The 16,752-nt window shown below is 41.6% G+C and overlaps 1 protein-coding gene across 1 annotated transcript; it reads right to left on the reverse strand.

The window, feature by feature from the left end:
- Positions 1–807: 807 nt before the first annotated feature.
- GCK72_000318 (uncharacterized protein) lies at positions 808–16,524 on the reverse strand (the record flags this gene model as incomplete). Its single annotated transcript, XM_053722414.1, has 16 exons — positions 808–866; positions 914–1,033; positions 1,378–2,473; positions 2,521–2,637; positions 3,469–3,755; positions 5,314–5,776; positions 6,884–7,009; positions 7,127–7,211; positions 8,091–8,228; positions 8,336–8,785; positions 9,940–10,112; positions 11,236–11,466; positions 12,777–12,977; positions 13,082–13,149; positions 14,498–14,556; positions 14,636–16,524. 16 exons carry the CDS (start codon positions 16,522–16,524, stop codon positions 808–810), a joined length of 5,562 nt encoding a protein of 1,853 aa, XP_053591059.1.
- Between the last annotated feature and the right edge of the window lie 228 nt (positions 16,525–16,752).

Here is a 16,752-nt window from a genome sequence, read left to right on the forward strand (position 1 = left end):
TGTTATTGTTTTGACAGGTAACTCCCTCCGCAATTTTTAAGGTCAAATAATAGTTATTTGTTTGCATTGGCATGTTTGGCATGTTTGGCACCCAGAAAACAACGGTTTGTATTGAAAAATAGTTTGCAAAATCGCAAAAACTGTCTAAAAATTTTTCGAAAATTTTTTTTTTTAAAATTATGAAAAAAAAAGATGCTAAAGAAGTATTTACACCACTAACATACCCTAAAAAGAATGCAAAAAAAGTTTGGGGTAAGTGGGGGTCGAACCCTGGATGCAAGATTACTGGCCAGAGATTCTACCGGGTAGGCTATCAGGGTGCGGCGGCGGCGAGAACGGGGAGGTTGTGATAAGGGTGGCGGTGGCGGCCCCGCGCTGCTTCCATATTCTACTCGCTAATGAGTCTGATTAGCAATCTCACATCCGGGGTTCGACCCCACCCCTTACCAATCTTTTTTTGCATTCTTTTGTGATAACGTTTATGATACCAGATTGGCATTAGAGCGCGTTTGCATTGCCATATAACACGATTTTGAAAATAAACGAGTTCATTGAATCGAAATAAGAAGAAAATAATGTTTTCCGTCAGTCACAAGTACAAATTGGTCTTCTTCTCTACATAAAGAGAGCTAATAATTCTGAGAGAATGCGAGAAAGAGAAAATAGTGAAAAAAAAAGAAATTTCGAGAGTATACCGGTCATTGAAAATGTCGATTTTTGTTGTGTTATGTGAAAAATGATGATGGGATGAGGAGTGATGGCAAAGGGTACAAAAATACAGGAACCGGAACAAAAGAGGAAAAGTAATCAATAATTGCATGTCTCGAGTTGTCCATCGACCATTTTGAGGGTACGCGTACGGCGGACTGCAACAATTTTAAATTTTAAATTTTTGGGCTTTAATTTCACTTACGTGACTTCCGATTGAACTGTCTGGCACGTCTTCGTTGATCCCTTGGATCCGTCTGAAGGGTCGCCGCTTTGACAAGTCCGTTGAGAATCTCGTCTTCCGGGGATTCAGTGTCGACGAGGTCTGAAAATATGGCAAAAAATGGTTTTAATGAAGTCCAGACACCTCCAGTACCCTCTAAAAAGACTGCAAAAAAAGTTTAGGGTAGGCGGGGGTCGAACCTTGGATGCAAGATTACTGGCCAGATATTCTACCGGTGGGCGGCGAGGAGACGCCGCTAACCCCACCCTTATCACAACCTCCACTTTCTCGGCGCCGCCGCACCCTTTAGTTTACCAGGTAGAATGTCTGTCCAGTAATCTTGCATCCAGGGTTCGACCCCCACCCACCCCAATTGTTTTTTGCATTCTTTTCTGATCATTTTGGTTTAAATTTTGTTGGGTTTAGATAAGTTTTAATGGGCTTACCTTTAACACTTCCTCCAAAACTCTTCCCATTCATCGTCGCTGCTGGCGCTCGTCTCCTCAACGTACTATTATTATCCTCCGCCATCGCCGCCAACATCTTCGACATCTCATCATGCCTCTGCTGCGAGTTCTGCACCGGCGCCGCCGGCTGATGATTCCTCCGTCTTAATGGCGCCGCGGCGTCACCCGCACCCTCAGCACTTCCCTCCAACGCCCAAATCTTTCCACGCGTCTTATTCCGTTCTCTCTTCTCTGCCAACCGCTTCTTCTGCTGCAGAATCTTGTCACGTGTGGTACGGTACTCCAACGCGAACTCGGTGACCATTTTGAAAACGTCGTTGGGCGTTTGATTAGTGATCTCCTCAACTCCATAACCGAAATAGAGGAGGAAAGCGTGCCATCGATTTTTAGTCACTGTGTAGATTGCTTTAAGCTGATGGATCCTTTGAGCAACATCCGACAGATAATCATTAATTTTCTGCTTCATATTCGAACTATCATTTTTGCTAATCGTCGCCAGACACTCCCACGAGCTCTTGCAATCCTTCTCAAGTTTCTTCAAGTTCTCCAGCAACTCTTTATAATCCACACGGGCACTTCTAGCAACCGCTCCGAACTCACTATACAAGTCGGTGCCCTCCGAGAAGTGTTCTACCATGTACTCCGCCAAGTGGTATGTCAAAGTATGCTTGTACACCGGGTCCTTGACTTCCGACGCCTTAGTTAGGTAATCCAAATAGAAACCTTTGATGTCAGTGCCGGATAGCGAGTTTCCGATGGCTAGAAGCATGCCCATTGCCACTTTGAACGTCTTCGACTCCTCCATTTCCTTCATTGCCAACTGCATGTCCATTAGAGGCTCCGCAATGTCTTTCTCCGAATTTTTGTAGTCTAACGTGAATAACCATAGACGTAAGCGCTCCAGAAGACACGGAATCTGAGATAACTTTAGAAGAAACTGCTCAGCATTTCCTAGAGTCATTTCCGGATTCTCCGCCTGCTTATTCTCGATCTCCTCGATTTCCTTCAAATCCGGCATCATGGTCTTCAGAATTTTCTCAATTCCATCCTTGTTAAGCACGAGAGAATCGAATTTCTGCAAAAATTAGCATGTTATAGTTTTAAGACAAATAATTTTCGTACCATTATTGCTGCTGGGATGACGTTGATTGGTGGCAATTTGGTGAGACCGATATTGATGGCTTGGGAACGTTTGAGGGGCAGGACGGATAAGGTTTGCGACTTGGTTTCGGCGACTTTCTGGAAAAATCACAATTTTTAAAACATGTTTTGATGGGCGTGGCCGCGGACTGGAAATCTGGCGGTTAAGATTTCTCGGCCACCCCCCGGTTACGAAAAAGCGTGTAACTTCCTAATATTACCGTTTTTAACAACCAAACTACTATTGTTAGATTCAGTTTAAAAAACACAGCTTTTTTACTATATTCCTTTAGGTAACAGTGAAAAAATTCTTTAAACTTTTTTTCAAAATTTTTTTTACAACTTATGTCAAAAAAACCGCGGTTTTCCTGCAGTGACTTCGATGGTAGTATCTTTATTATTCAGGACGCAATTTGGAGAGAGTTACACACGTTTTTGTGATTTGGTGGCAGTGGACTTGAAATCCGGCGGTCAAGATTTCTATGCCACCGCGCGCTGATTGGTCGGAACAGAAATGTGTGCAATTTTATTCTAAATGCGTTTGAAACAGCGAAAATTGTACTGTTAGAATCTCTAAAGAACGGCGGATTTTTTAAACTAAAAATCTTCAAAAAAAAAGTGAGAAAATATTTTTAACGTCTTTTTTTCAAAATTTTTCGGTCACCACACACACAGGGGTGCGAGACGTAAGGTCCGCAACGAAAAGTTTTGAATATACCGCGCCAGTCGCGTTGCGTGTGCGTCGCGTTTATTGAAAGATACGACAAACACACGACAAACTTGAACTTGGCACTCAGCCAAGTCTGTGTCAACCGCTGAGCGACGGATCGCGTTTAAGCAACATTGCGTCGCGCACCCTTGTGAAAATTTAAGTTTTTCCCCCCAAATTTTGTCAAATTTTCCAAAAATCGACACCAAAATAACACCCACCTTAACCGTCGCCTCCTTCTCCTTCTTCGTCTCGAACAACTGTACAATCTTCTTGGCGTCGAAACTCGGCACCGCGCCGTCTACCGTATTCCAGAAGCTTCCCTTCTGTTTCAGTGATGGAATCGACTGGTCCTCGACGTTCGCCGGTTTCCAGTGAAGTTTCAGGACTCCTTTGTTGGCCGCCGGACTGATGTCTCCACGATTCAGTCCGTTCATGAGGAGTGTGCCAGGCGGTGGTGGAGGTGGGATGATACCGAGTGGTGGCGGCGGTGGGATACCTCCTTGTACTGAAAAAAATGGGGCTTTAAAATTTTTTCCAAAAAACTTCAAATTTTAAACCTAAAAATCCGTTTTCTTACACTGATTCTAACGGTCAAACTTGTATTGCTCGAAACCGTTTTGGCAAAAAAGTTAAGTGCGTTTTTCTGTACCAGTGGCCGCAGTGACCTAGAAAATTTTCTCGGCCACCGCCCGCTGGAGGACTAAAACGTGTGAAACTTCCTCCAAAAGGAGTTTCAAGCAACACGACTAACACTTCTGCTATCAGACAAACAAGACAATTTTTTTGAAGTAAATGTGAAAAAAATTTGAAAAAAAATGTTTGACCCAAAATTTTTTTTTCAACATTTTCTCAAAGATATATCCCTAAATCCAAAATTTTTTGCTGATTCTAACGGTGGGACTCTCATTGTCTGAAATTATCATTGAAGCAAATTACATGCGTTTTCCGAATTGGTGGTTGCGGTGGCCTAGAACATTTTCTCGGCCACCGCGCGATGATTGGTCGGGGGACTTAAAATGCGTGTAACTTCCTTCGAAATGAGTTTTGAGCAACACGACTGACACTGTTGTTATCAGAAACACAAGACAAATTTTTTAATGTAAATTTGAAAAAAATCGAAAAAAATGTTTGACCCTAAATTTTTTTCTCAAAATTTTCTCAAATATAAATACCTGAATTCAAAATTTTGCGCTGATTCTAACAGTTCTACTCTTTACCGTCCTCAACACTCATTGAAGCAAGTTACACGTGTTTTTTCAATTCGGCGACCGTGGTCTAGAAAATTTTCTCGGCCATCGCGCGCTGATTGGTCGGAAAGTTAAAACGCGTGTAACTCATCTCAAATTGTGTTTTGGAAACTAAAAATACCACGATTAGGACCAGAAAAGAATGGTCGGTTTTCTTACTAACAAAAAATATTTTCGAAAATTGACTTTAAAAGTTAATTTGTTACATTTTTTTTGGAATTTCAAAAAAATTTTGTTTTTAACGGAAATGTATTAGCACGACATGCGTCTTACAACTGCGCTTCACCGAAAACCCCATGAGAAATGTTTCTTTTTCTCTGATTCTCTCAATTTCGCACACAATTTTCTTCAGTTTCGGTAGAGATATACAGTGCCGAAAAAAAAACAAAACCGCCCATAGGAAATTTGAAAAAACATTTTTTAAACTTAAAAAAAATCTTTTTGATTTGAGCTATCTCTTATCCTATCTTCTTGCTTCCGACCGGTCTGCAAGCGGTGGCCGAGAAATTTTCAAGGCCACGGCCACCGAATCGGAAAGCGCATTTGACTTGCTTCAATAAGGGTACGGGACGGTGAAATTAGCACTGTTAAAATCAGCGCAAAATTTAAAATTCAGGGTGATAGTTTTGAGAGCATTTTGAGAAAACTTTTTTTATAACGGAAAACGCGTGTAACTTGCTTCAATGACAACTTCAGATAATGAAAATATTACCATTAGAAGCAGCGAAAAATTTACATGCGCTTGAGTCCCCAGGAAGCGGTGGCCGAGAAAATTTCTAGGCCACGACCACCAAGTCCAAAAAACGTAAAACTCACATCTCGGAGGCAGCGGAATCGACGTTGGCGGCGGTGGTGGAGGTGGTACACCTGCACCCGAGACTCCGCCCCTTCCATTACTACTCTCAGCCATCTTAGCCATCCGCGCGAGCTGTAACGGGTCCTGTTGATATTCTGCACCATGGAATTGTGAGAAATCGAGGTCATTAATAATAAGAGGTCGTTTCTCCAGATTCTCCGCCGCTTTCTTCCACTGAATCTCCGCTTCTGAATCCTTTTTCTCAAAGACGCCCAAATTTGCGGCCGCCGATCGGGCCGCCCGTTTTTGGAGCATATCTGCGAAGCTACTGCCGCCTCCGACGTCGGGTTCGATTTTTGCTCTCGGTGGGGGCGGAGCCTTCTCCTCTACCACGGGTTCTGTTGGTGCAACTTCTGAGAAATCCATCGATTTTGATTCGGTGGGAGAAAAGATTGTGGGGAATGATGGGGGCGGGGCTTTGACCTGAAATTAAAGACAATTGTGTTTTGTTGACTTTGAAAAAGTAATAATCAGTCATTTCACGCTGATTCAAATGGTAATACTCTCGAGATTCAACATTTATTTTAAAGAGAGTTACACGCATTTTTCCCCGACCAATCAGCGCACAGTGGCCGAGAAAACTTTCTAGGCCACCGCCAATTTGTACTAAAACATTCGGCTTGTTTTTCTGATGCTAACAGTGTTAGTCTTATTGCTTAAAACTCATTTCTGGGGAAGTTACACGAGTTTTACCCCATTCACCAATCAACGCGCGGTGGCCGAGAAAACTTTCTTGGCCACCACGACTTCCAAATCGAAAAACGCGTGTAACTTGCTTCAATGAGAACATTAGACAATGAGAGTACCACCGTTAGAATCAGCAAAAAAATTTTAAGTTTAGGGAAATAGGTTTGAGAAAATTTTGAAAAAAAAATTTTTGTGTCAAAAATTTTTTTTCGAATTTTTTTTCAAAAATTAACACCAAAAAATCCGTCCTGTCTTCCTGATATAAAAAGTGTCAGTTTTGTTACTTAAAACTCATTTCGAAGGAATTTACACACGTTTTAGTCCCCCGACCAATCAGCGTGCGGTGACCGAGAAAAATATATAGGCCACCGCGACCACCAAATCGGAAAACGCATGTAACTGAAAATTTTCTAGACCACGGCCTTCAGATCCTAAAAAGCGGTTAACTTGCTTCAATGAGGGTTAGGAACGGTGAAAGTAGCACTGTTAAAATCAGCGCAAAATTTCGAATTTTGGGTCAAATTTTTTTTCGAACTTTTCTTCAAATTTACACCAAAAAATCCGTCTTGTTTCCCTAATGCCGACAGTGTAATTCTTGTTGCTCAAAACTCATTTTCAAGAAATTTGCACACGTTTTACAACATTCACCAATCAGCGCGCGGTGGCCGAGAAAATTTTCTAGGCCACCAGGGCTACCAATCGGAAAAACAGCGTGTAACCTGCTCCAATGAGGGTCGTGGACATTAAAAATAGCACCGCTGAATTCAGAAAAACAAGGCGGATTTTTTGGTATATGTTTCCACTAAATTTATTATTAATCAACAAAAAAAAATTGCAACCTACCGGCTTCGAACTCTCACTATCATCCGCCTCTTTTGGAATCTCATTCTCTTGATTCTCCTGAACAAGTTGAATTGGTTCCGGAATTTTCTTTTTCCCTATTTCAGGTGTGGGGGACGTGGAGGTGGTCTGGAAAAACTTTTTCGAAAGATTTTGAGGCTTAACGCAGCAAACGTGCTCCATAGCGAAATCTTTTTCAGTAGAGCGCGGTTGCTTAATCTCAAAAACATTTTTGTGTGTGCATACCGGTTGAAAATCATCTTTGACTGGTGGCTGCCACGCTGAAACTGGAGAAACCGGGGATGGGATACGTGGTGCTGATGAGGTGTCACTGAAAATAGGATTTGTGAAAAAATGAGGTGTTTTGATTGTGTAATACTCGAAGCTACAAAAAAAATTTTTTTTTTTGAAAAATTAGTCAACTTTGGAACCCTTTACGGAGTCATTTAGGGTTGTAAACTATTTAAATTTGTATTGATTAGGTAGATCAAATCTAGATCTTCATTTTCTCAGTTGACAACTTTTTGATAGCTCCGCCCACTTTCGAGATATGCGCCTTTAAAGATGGCGACCGAGATGCAGAGAGAGTGAGAGAGGAAAGAGACACAGAGAGGAGAGCGTCTAGCTGTCTGCGCTCTCTTAACGAGGAGAGTTAGTTGCAACATGTATAAAGTCAGCAAAAACACAAAACAAAACAAGATTTTATCTTTGAAAGCTCATATCTCAAGACCCTAAACACCTACCAAAAAGTTGTCAACTATTAAAATGTAGATCATAAAATTTTGCAAATTTTGTTAGTTGACAACTTTTTGATAGCTATCGACGCTTCGGAGATATGCACCTTTAAAGTCAGTCGTCATGTCGCCAGGCGAGAGAGCGTGCGAAACGAGGAGGGCATCTCGCTTCTCTGCGTCTCTTGCCTCCTGCTCTTTCACGCTTCGAAAATAGGCAATCTTTAAAGGCGCATATCTCGAAAGCGTGAATAGCTATCAAAAAGTTGTCAACTACAAAAATATAGCCCTAGATTTGATCTACAAGAAAATATAAATTTGGGAAATTTGAGACATAAAATTACACCAAGGGGACATGCCAAATTTGACCAATTTTTGCTGCTTGAAGGCGCTTATCTCAAAAGCGTGAAGAGCTATCAAAAAGTTGTCAACTACAAAAATGAAGAACTATTTTTGATCTACCCAATCCATATACTCACATCTGACTAAACATCGACCGATTCGACGTGAACTGCTCGTGCTCCAACTGTCTCCGTCTCGCCTCCTCATGACGTCTTCTCATCGTCGCCTTCTTGTCGTCGGCTCCAGAAGACGTGATCACTTCGTTCTTAGCAAATCTGTAGAGGTGTCAAAATTTTCTATGAGTAAATCAAAAAATTTTCAAATTTCAAGAATCGTCACACCACCACCATGCTACAGTACAGTACACCATGCCACCACAAACCTGACTTCTCGCTCCTCTCTCTTTCTCTGCGTCTCTCGCTCCTCTTCCTCTCTCCTCTTGCTCTCTAACTCCTCTCGTTCTCTGCGTCTCCTCTCCTCCGCCTGCTCTCTCATCCGTTCGATCTCTTCCAGTCGCTCCGCCTCTTTTCGTCGTGTCTCTTCGGCTTTCAGTTTTTCGGCTTCCCGCCTATTCTGTAACGCTTTGTTGAGCTTCTCCAACGCCGTCTCGATATCTTCCGGCATCTCGTGCTCATAAGCCCGTGATCTACGCTCCAACGTGTTACTTGGGGGCGTGGCGGCGGGGACTGCCGTGGTGGGCGGAGCCGGAGATGTCTGCTTGTAGCAACTATCCGGGCTCCGCGAGCCGTCCTCCTCGCTACCCATCGTTATTGCCGAGTCGTGAGAGCCCTGACTCGATCGACGTGATTGGTCTTTGAACGAATCGGTGGATCTAGAATTGGAACGGGGGGTTAGAGAAAATTCGGCACGCCAAGAAAATTTATTAAGTATGACACAAAAAGAGACACCATGCAAGTTTTTGGGGAGATTGGTGTAAAAAATGAATATTTTTGAGAGGAGTCAAAAAATTCAAAAAAATTTAGACCCAACAATTTTTTTCTCAAAATTTTCTCAAACATACATCCCTAAATTCAACATTTTTTGCTAATTCTAACGCTGGGACTCTCAAGGTCTAAAATTGTCATTGAAGCAAGTTAAACGTGTTTTTCCACTTCGGTGGCCGTGGCCTAGATATTTTTTTCGGCCACCGCGCGCTGATTGGTCGGAAAGTTAAAATGCGTGTAACTTTCTTCAAAATGAGTTTTGAGCCATAAGATTAACATTGTTGATATCAGGAAAAAACGACGGATGTTTTGGTGTAAATTTGAAAAAAAAATCGAAAACAAATTTTTGGCCCAAAATTTTTTTCCTCAAAATTATCTTAAACCTATTTCCCTGAACTTAAATTTTTTTGCTGATTTTAACGGTGGTACTCTCATTGTCTAATGTTCTCATTGAAGCAAGTTACATGCGTTTTCCGTTCCGGTCGCCGCGGTGGCCTAGAAATTTTTCTCGGCCACCGCGCGCTGATTGGTCGGAAAGTTAAAATGCGTGTAACTTTCTTCAAAATGAGTTTTGAGCCATAAGATTAACATTGTTGATATCAGGAAAAAACGACGGATGTTTTGGTGTAAATTTGAAGAAAAAATCGAAAACAAATTTTTGGCCCAAAATTTTTTTCCTTAAAATTTTCTCAAACCTATTTCCCTAAACTTAAAATTTTTCGCTGACTCTAATGGTAATATTTTCATTATTTAAAGTTGTCATTGAAGCAAGTTACACGTGCTTTTCCACTTCGGTGGCCGTGGCCTAGAAATTTTTCTCGGCCACCGCGCGTTGATTGGTCGGGGGACTAAAACGTGTGTAACTTCTTTAGAAATGAGTTTTGAGCAACACGACTAGCACTGTTGGTATCAGAAAAACACGCCGAATGTTTTGGTATAAATTATTCCCAAAAATTATCACCTTCATCTCCCTTCAAAAACTTCTGAAATTTTCTAAAAACTCCAACAAAAACAAACGCATTCCAAAATAAAAAAAACTCACCTCATCTTGACCACATCATCATCGTTATCTCCCCTCTCGTCCTCCTCTTTCAGTTCTCTCTCGTATAGTCGACACTGCTCTTCGAGCTCCTTATTATTTGATCTACCCATACTTTTGATGGCATCCTCCATGCCCAGAGTGTCCAATGTGTCAACTGCGTCGTAGTAGGTGTCCTGGAATGGAAATGTGAAGTTTTTTGGGAAAAAAACATTTACGTAAAAACCCCGTAATTTTTTTGATTCTAACTGTAATACTTTGTTGTCCAAAACGCATCTGTGGCAGTGGCCTATAAAAACCAGAAAATTCTAGGCCAACTAATCGGAGAACGCGTTCAGACAGTTAGGGTACCAAAGTTAAAATGAGAAAAAAATGACGGATTTTTTGTTGAAAAATTTAGAGCAAAAGCACTACTAAACTTTGCTGGAAACTCAAATTTTCAGAAAAATTTGAATTGCTGCGTAGTCATGGACGTTTGATACTGAGTTTAATCACTTCCCTAACAGTTTTTTTTCCACGTTTTCAGTCAGAATTTCAAATTTCGCGCCAAAATTTTGTATAATACTGGAATTGTAGACTTTCCCATAATCCGGCTCTGTACGTTTTGAGCCAATAAAAACGAGTGGGGGACTAGTTTTCCGAAAATTTGTTATTCTAGGCAACAAAAATTCCAATTTTCGCATTTTTAACTTTTTAAAGCCATCAAGCACACAAAATTACAGATTTTTGGGAAAAATCGAGTGAGGGACTAGTTTTCCAAAATTTTGTGTTTCTAGGCCACCGCACCAATTTTGGTCTGAAATGAAGATTTCCGCATGTTTAGGCTTCCGTATACCCAAAATTACAGTTTTTGAGAAAAAAAAACGGATGAGGGACTAGTTTTTATAAAAATTTCGGTTTCTAGGCCACCTAATCAAAATCGCTGAAAAATTTTAGTTTTTATCGTTTTTTTCAAAAATGAGTGAGTTTCGCATTTTTAGGCCACCGATTACCCAGAATTACATTTCTCTGCAAAAAAACGAGTGAGGGACTAGTTTTCCGAAAACTTGGTTTTCTAGGCCACCACTTCAGTTTTTGTCAAAAATGCAAATTTTTGCATTTTTAGACAACCGGCATCCCAAAATTGTTCATTTTACACCAAAAAACACATGAGGGCCTAGTTTTCCAAAAATTTGGTTTTCTAGGTCACCGTACCAATTTCAGTTAAAAATGACGAGTTTTGCGGTTTTAGGACATCGAGTACCCAAAGTTACTTTTTTCGGACCGCATTTCCATTTTCCCGCCAAAAAAGTGACCTACCCTATCAGGAATCCCGTGCAACGCCTTGTTAACCACCGTCATTCCGTAGACCAACGTCTCGGCATCTGGAGAATCCTTCTCCGTCAACACCTTCATCAGACCCGACCAATCGGCTTGTCCCTTCGATTTATCGACTGTCTGGATAGCGGAGAGAACGAGTAACGCGTTATTATCATTGTATTCAATGAAGACGAGCAGGAGCTTCAGGGCTGTCTTGACGACGAGGCGGAACTGCAAAAATCGATAATTTCAGAAGGATTTTGAATGATTAAACATGCTCCTAGCAATGGTTAGAAACATACATTGAGAGCATTTAAAAAGTTTCATTTTCAATAAAAAATTTATTAATTTTGCAAGCTTCTCAGAAGGGTTTGTTCCAATCCAAAATATTCAAATTTACACTTTTCTTGTAGATCAAAACTAGCTCTACATTTTTGTAGTTGACAACTTTTTGATAGCTCATCACGCTTTCGAGATATGCGCCTTTAAAGATTGGAAGGCGAGAGACCGTTGGGTAGATGAGACGCAGAGAAGCGAGACGCCCTCCTCGTTTCGCACGCTCTCTCGCTGGCTAACTTTGAACGTTTATATCTCGAAAGCGTGAATAGCTATCAAAAAGTTGTCAACTACAAAAATGAAGATCTAGATTTGATCTACACAGTGAATATAAATTTGGCTCTATGACGGGCTCTCAAACGTAGTCAATTTTCGACAACAATATGAAAAAAAAAATCTGGTTTCATGCACTCTATTGGAAGTTTTATTTAAAAACGGCACGCTGGCGTGCCTCTGACGCGTTTTTAGCTGTCGCGTCACAGGCGCACCAGACTTTATCTGTTCCACTATTTTTGATATTTTTTCATGCAACACAAAAAAAATCATGCTTTTCAATAAACATTCTCATTCTCAACATTCCACGCAATCGGACTATACCCATTCAAGACGAAACGGTGACATTTCTTTACGCTCTTCCTCGATGTACAACTGGACCACAAAAAAACGACATTTAGACAAGAATTAAAACATAAAATTCAAAAAATTCAACCCAAAAATTTGAAAAATTGGCCAACTTTGACCCATTGTCACATCTTCCATTCTGAACCAATTTTGTTGAAATTACATTGATTTCGTAGATCAAAACTAGTTCTACATTATTGTAGTTGACAACTTTTTGATTGCTCTTTACGCTTTTGAGATATTCAGCCTCAAAGTTAGCCGCTGCAAAGAAGGCGAGAGAGCGTGTGGAACGAGGAGGGTGTCTCGCTTCTCTGCGTCACCCTTCCTCTCTCCTTCTCAAGCCACTTTCCAGGTCCCTCACTGTAAAGGCGCATATCTCAAAAACGTGAATAGCTATCAAAAAATTGACAACTACAAAAATATAGCCCGTGATTTGATCTACACAGCAAGTGTAAATTTGAGACAATATCGCTTCAATGGACAGAGTGACAATCAGTCAAAGTTGAGTCAAGAAAACTTGAAAATCGCAAGATTTCCTCAATTTTTTTTCTTAAACTCCAATTTTTGTAAAATTGATTGCTCACCGGCGAGTCCAACAACTCGTACAACCACTGAATCGTTCCGTTATGCGCAATAATCCCATTCATTCCATCCACGTATAACATCAACTGCCCAAGGGCTCTCAGTATATAATTCTGATGGTTCTGGTCGGCGGTTCGTCCCAATCGAATCATACAATCCAATCCCTGATTTTGGACAAATTCATGGACCAAATCTTGATCATCCTGTAAAATTTGAGAAAATTTGAGAAAATGTTTCGATAAGAAACTATTCGGTTGGCTGAATTCGAACTAAGGCGAATTAGCCGTAGATCATAATCTAAGCATACCTGGAATATCTGCTTCAGAGAGAATAGTGCGCGTCGTTGGTCACGTCCCGAACAATTGAGAAGCTTATCTGGAATTATAGATTTTTGATTTTTGAAAAGATTTTTAAAAAATGGGCGACACTTAGGAGCCCTAAGAAACCCAAAAATTTGCAAAAAAAATAAGTTTTTGTCAAAAATCACAATATCCAGCATTAGTATATGCCTGAAATTTGAAAATTTGGTCAAAAACGACAAAAAACTCGCGGGGGACTAGTTTTCAAAAAATTTGGTTTTCTAGGCCACCACACCAATTTTAGTCGAAAATGCGGATTTTTGCATTTTTAGGTCACCGACTACCCAAAATTGTACTTTTTTCATCAAAAACGGTTGGAGGACTAGTTTTCCGAAAATTTGGGTTTCTAGGCCATCGCACTTTACTTTTTGTCAAAAATGCCGATTTTTCGTTTTTAGGGCAACGAGAACCCAAAATTACATTTCTTTGCGAAAAAACACGTGAGGGACTAGTTTTCCGAAATTTTGGTTTTCTAGGCCACCAAACTGTTTTTGTATTTTCAAGGTTTTCTGTACACTGTCTGAGTCATTTTCACTGTCTAGACACCATAAAAATGAGAATTTCTGCGTTTTCAGACACTTTCTTTTTTTAAGTGACTCACTCACCACCAGATTAAAAAAAACCAGAAAACCCACTCATTTTTGAAAAAAAAAACTGTAAAAACTAACAATTTTCAGCGATTTTGGGTTAGTGGCCTAGAAACCCAAATTTTTATAAAAACTAGTCCCTCGAGGGTTTTTTGATGAAAAATGCAAATAGATGAGTGCTCGGTGGCCTAGAAAGTCCAAAAATGCAAAAATCGCCATTTTTCACAAAAAACTGAAGTGGTGGCCTAGAAACCCAAATTTTTGGAAAACTAGTCCCTCGAGTGTTTTTTGATGGAAAATGCGAAATTATGAGTGCTCGGTGGCCTAGAAAGTCCAAAAACGTGAAAACCTGCATTTCTGACTGAAATTGGTGTGATGGCCTAGAAAGCCAAATTTTTGGAAAACTAGTCCCTCACCCGTTTTTCGATGAAAAATGTGCAATTTTAGGTGTTCAGTGGTCTAAAAATGCAAAAATAGCCATTTTTCACAAAAACTGAAGTGGTGGCATAGAAAACCAAATTTTCGGAAAACTAGTCCCCCAGCCGTTTTTGATGAAAAAAGTACAATTTTGGGTAGTCGGTAACCTAAAAATGCAAAAATCGTCATTTTTGACTGAAATTGGTGCGGTGGCCTAGAAAACCAAATTTTCGGAAAACTAGTCCCCCGCGAGTTTTTTGTCGTTTTTGACAAAATTTTCAAATTTCAGGCATATTCTAATGCTGGAAATTGTCATTGCTTTTTCGTTGAAACTTGAATTTTTGAAAACTCAAAACTCACCAATAATAGTTTTAACGCGTAGCGATGTCTGCGTTCGGAGTACCAAGCTGCAGCGGCGTCTGGAATAAATAATTTTTTGAGGAAAGTGTTGGGGACATTTTTTTTCAAAAAAAGGTATCTATGATGATGATGACTCACTTAACCCTAGAATTCAAGTACTCATCTCCCCAATCGAATTCTTCTTCTTCTTCTTCTTCATGATCTACATATTCGTTGACGCCGTCCGACGTGGACGGTGCAATTTCCGGTACGCTAAGCTTCCGCACGTTTTCCATCGATCGATAGCCACTGTCTTCTCTACGGTGGAGAGAAGAATTTGTGGTTATCGATTTTTCGACAGTAGGCGGGAGCTCCTCGTCAATGAACGGTATGGCTTCAATGACAACAGGCGCCGCGCAATGGAGCACAGTTGGTCGGTGGAAATTCCGTGGCAGCGAGCTACACATATCTGGGATTTGACCACCTACGGGCATCACGGGCGGCTCGACCAACGTCGTCCGTCGATTGGCCCGCAGTGGTTTGACTATCAGGGGTAACTCGTTGTTGCTAACCGATAGCATACTCCTGGCTAATGACTCGTCGGAAACGTGAGTGGAGAGGAGCGAAGTGGGCGGAGCGTCGGGAGAATCACGGAACGGTGAAATATAGGCTTTTGTTGGCGGGGAGGTAATTGGTTTGTACGGTGGTTTCGCCTTTGATCGGATTTCCGGAAATTTCGAGGATTCTGTGGATGACGATGCAGGGGTGTAGCCATTCGGGGTGTAGGAATCGGCGGCGGGTGTGAACATTTTACGGGAGAACGGTTCGGAGGCTTTCGATGGGGTACTGTAGGGCTTAGCTCCAGAAGCTTCCGAAATTCCAGAAGGTTGATAAGGCTTAGCAAGGACTCCGGGCGGCTCTGAGGTTTTTGACGGCGTGGAGGTACTGTAGGGCTTGTCAGAGGTCCCAGAAGGTTCTGACGGTAAATAAGACTTCACATATGTTCCGGACGGTTCTGATAGTCCAGAAGGTTGATAAGACCTAGCAAACGCTCCAGAAGGTTCTGACGTCGTGGAGGCTTGATAAGGCTTAGCAAAGGCGCCAAATGACTCGGAGCTTTTTGACGGTGTCGAGGTACTGTAGGGCTTGGCAAAGATTCCAGAAGATTCTGATGATATTGAAGCTTGATAAAACTTAGAATTGGCGCTAAATGACTCCGATGGCTTAACCGATGGCTTTAAGCTTTTTGACGGTTCTAGGATACTGTAGGGCTTAGCAATGGTACCAAATGATACCGATGGCGTTACCAGCGGTTCTAAGCTTTTGGAAGGCTCTGGGTTACTGTAGGGCTTAGCAAACGCTCCAGAAGTTTCCGATATTCCAGAGGCTTGATAAGGCCTAGCAAATGCGCCAAGTGACTCCAATGACTTGAGCGATGGATCTGAGCTTAGGGTACTGTAGGGATTAGCAAACGTTCCAGAAGATTCCAGGGGCGTAAAGGGTTGGTAAGGTTTTGCTAAGGTTCCAGGCGACGTAGAGGCTTGATAAGGCTTCGCATACATCCCAGACGGTTCCGACGGCTCGTAAGGCTTTGCAAACGTCCCAAAAGGTTCTGACGGTCCCTTGGTACTGTAAGGCTTTGCCAAGGTTCCAGGAATCTCCGATGGTCCGGAAGCTTGATAAGGCTTAGCAAACACTCCAGAAGGTTCTGACGCCTTCCTTGACTCATATGGCTTTGCATGTATTCCAAACGGTTCTGACAATTTCCTAGGCTCGTAAGATGTCTCCGCAGGTTTACCCAGGAAATCTGAGTACTTCGATGGTTCGGACTTCCCAGATGACGTGGATGGCTTGGAAGGCGTGAATGACTTTGTTGAGAATCCACTTGACGCGAAACTTGACTTCTTTTGTATCACGGGAACATCCAAATCGATTGGAGTGGCTCGCAATCCGCCGCCTCCAACTTCTATATCATAGGTACGGAGTCCTGTACGAGATTTTACGACGGGCGGCGCGTAGGAAGCGGTCGCCGGGGCGCCACACCGCATTCGGGACTGTAAGTTGTTGGGATGAGGGGAATTTTTCAAAAATTCAGTGAATCAAACGGCGGAAATCGGTAAGGAGAGAAAATGACCTATAGAAAAGGGGGGAGGCAATTAAGAAATGGTAGAAGAACATAATTATGGTCTTAAGGAGGTTCAAGGTGAGTCTAGGATTGGCATTCTGGCAAAACATGCAGGAAATTAAGAATAAAGGGCAAAGATTGGAAGAAGGAA

This window comes from Caenorhabditis remanei, chromosome I (genome assembly GCF_010183535.1).
Source record: "Caenorhabditis remanei strain PX506 chromosome I, whole genome shotgun sequence".
Lineage (NCBI taxonomy): Eukaryota > Metazoa > Nematoda > Chromadorea > Rhabditida > Rhabditidae > Caenorhabditis > Caenorhabditis remanei.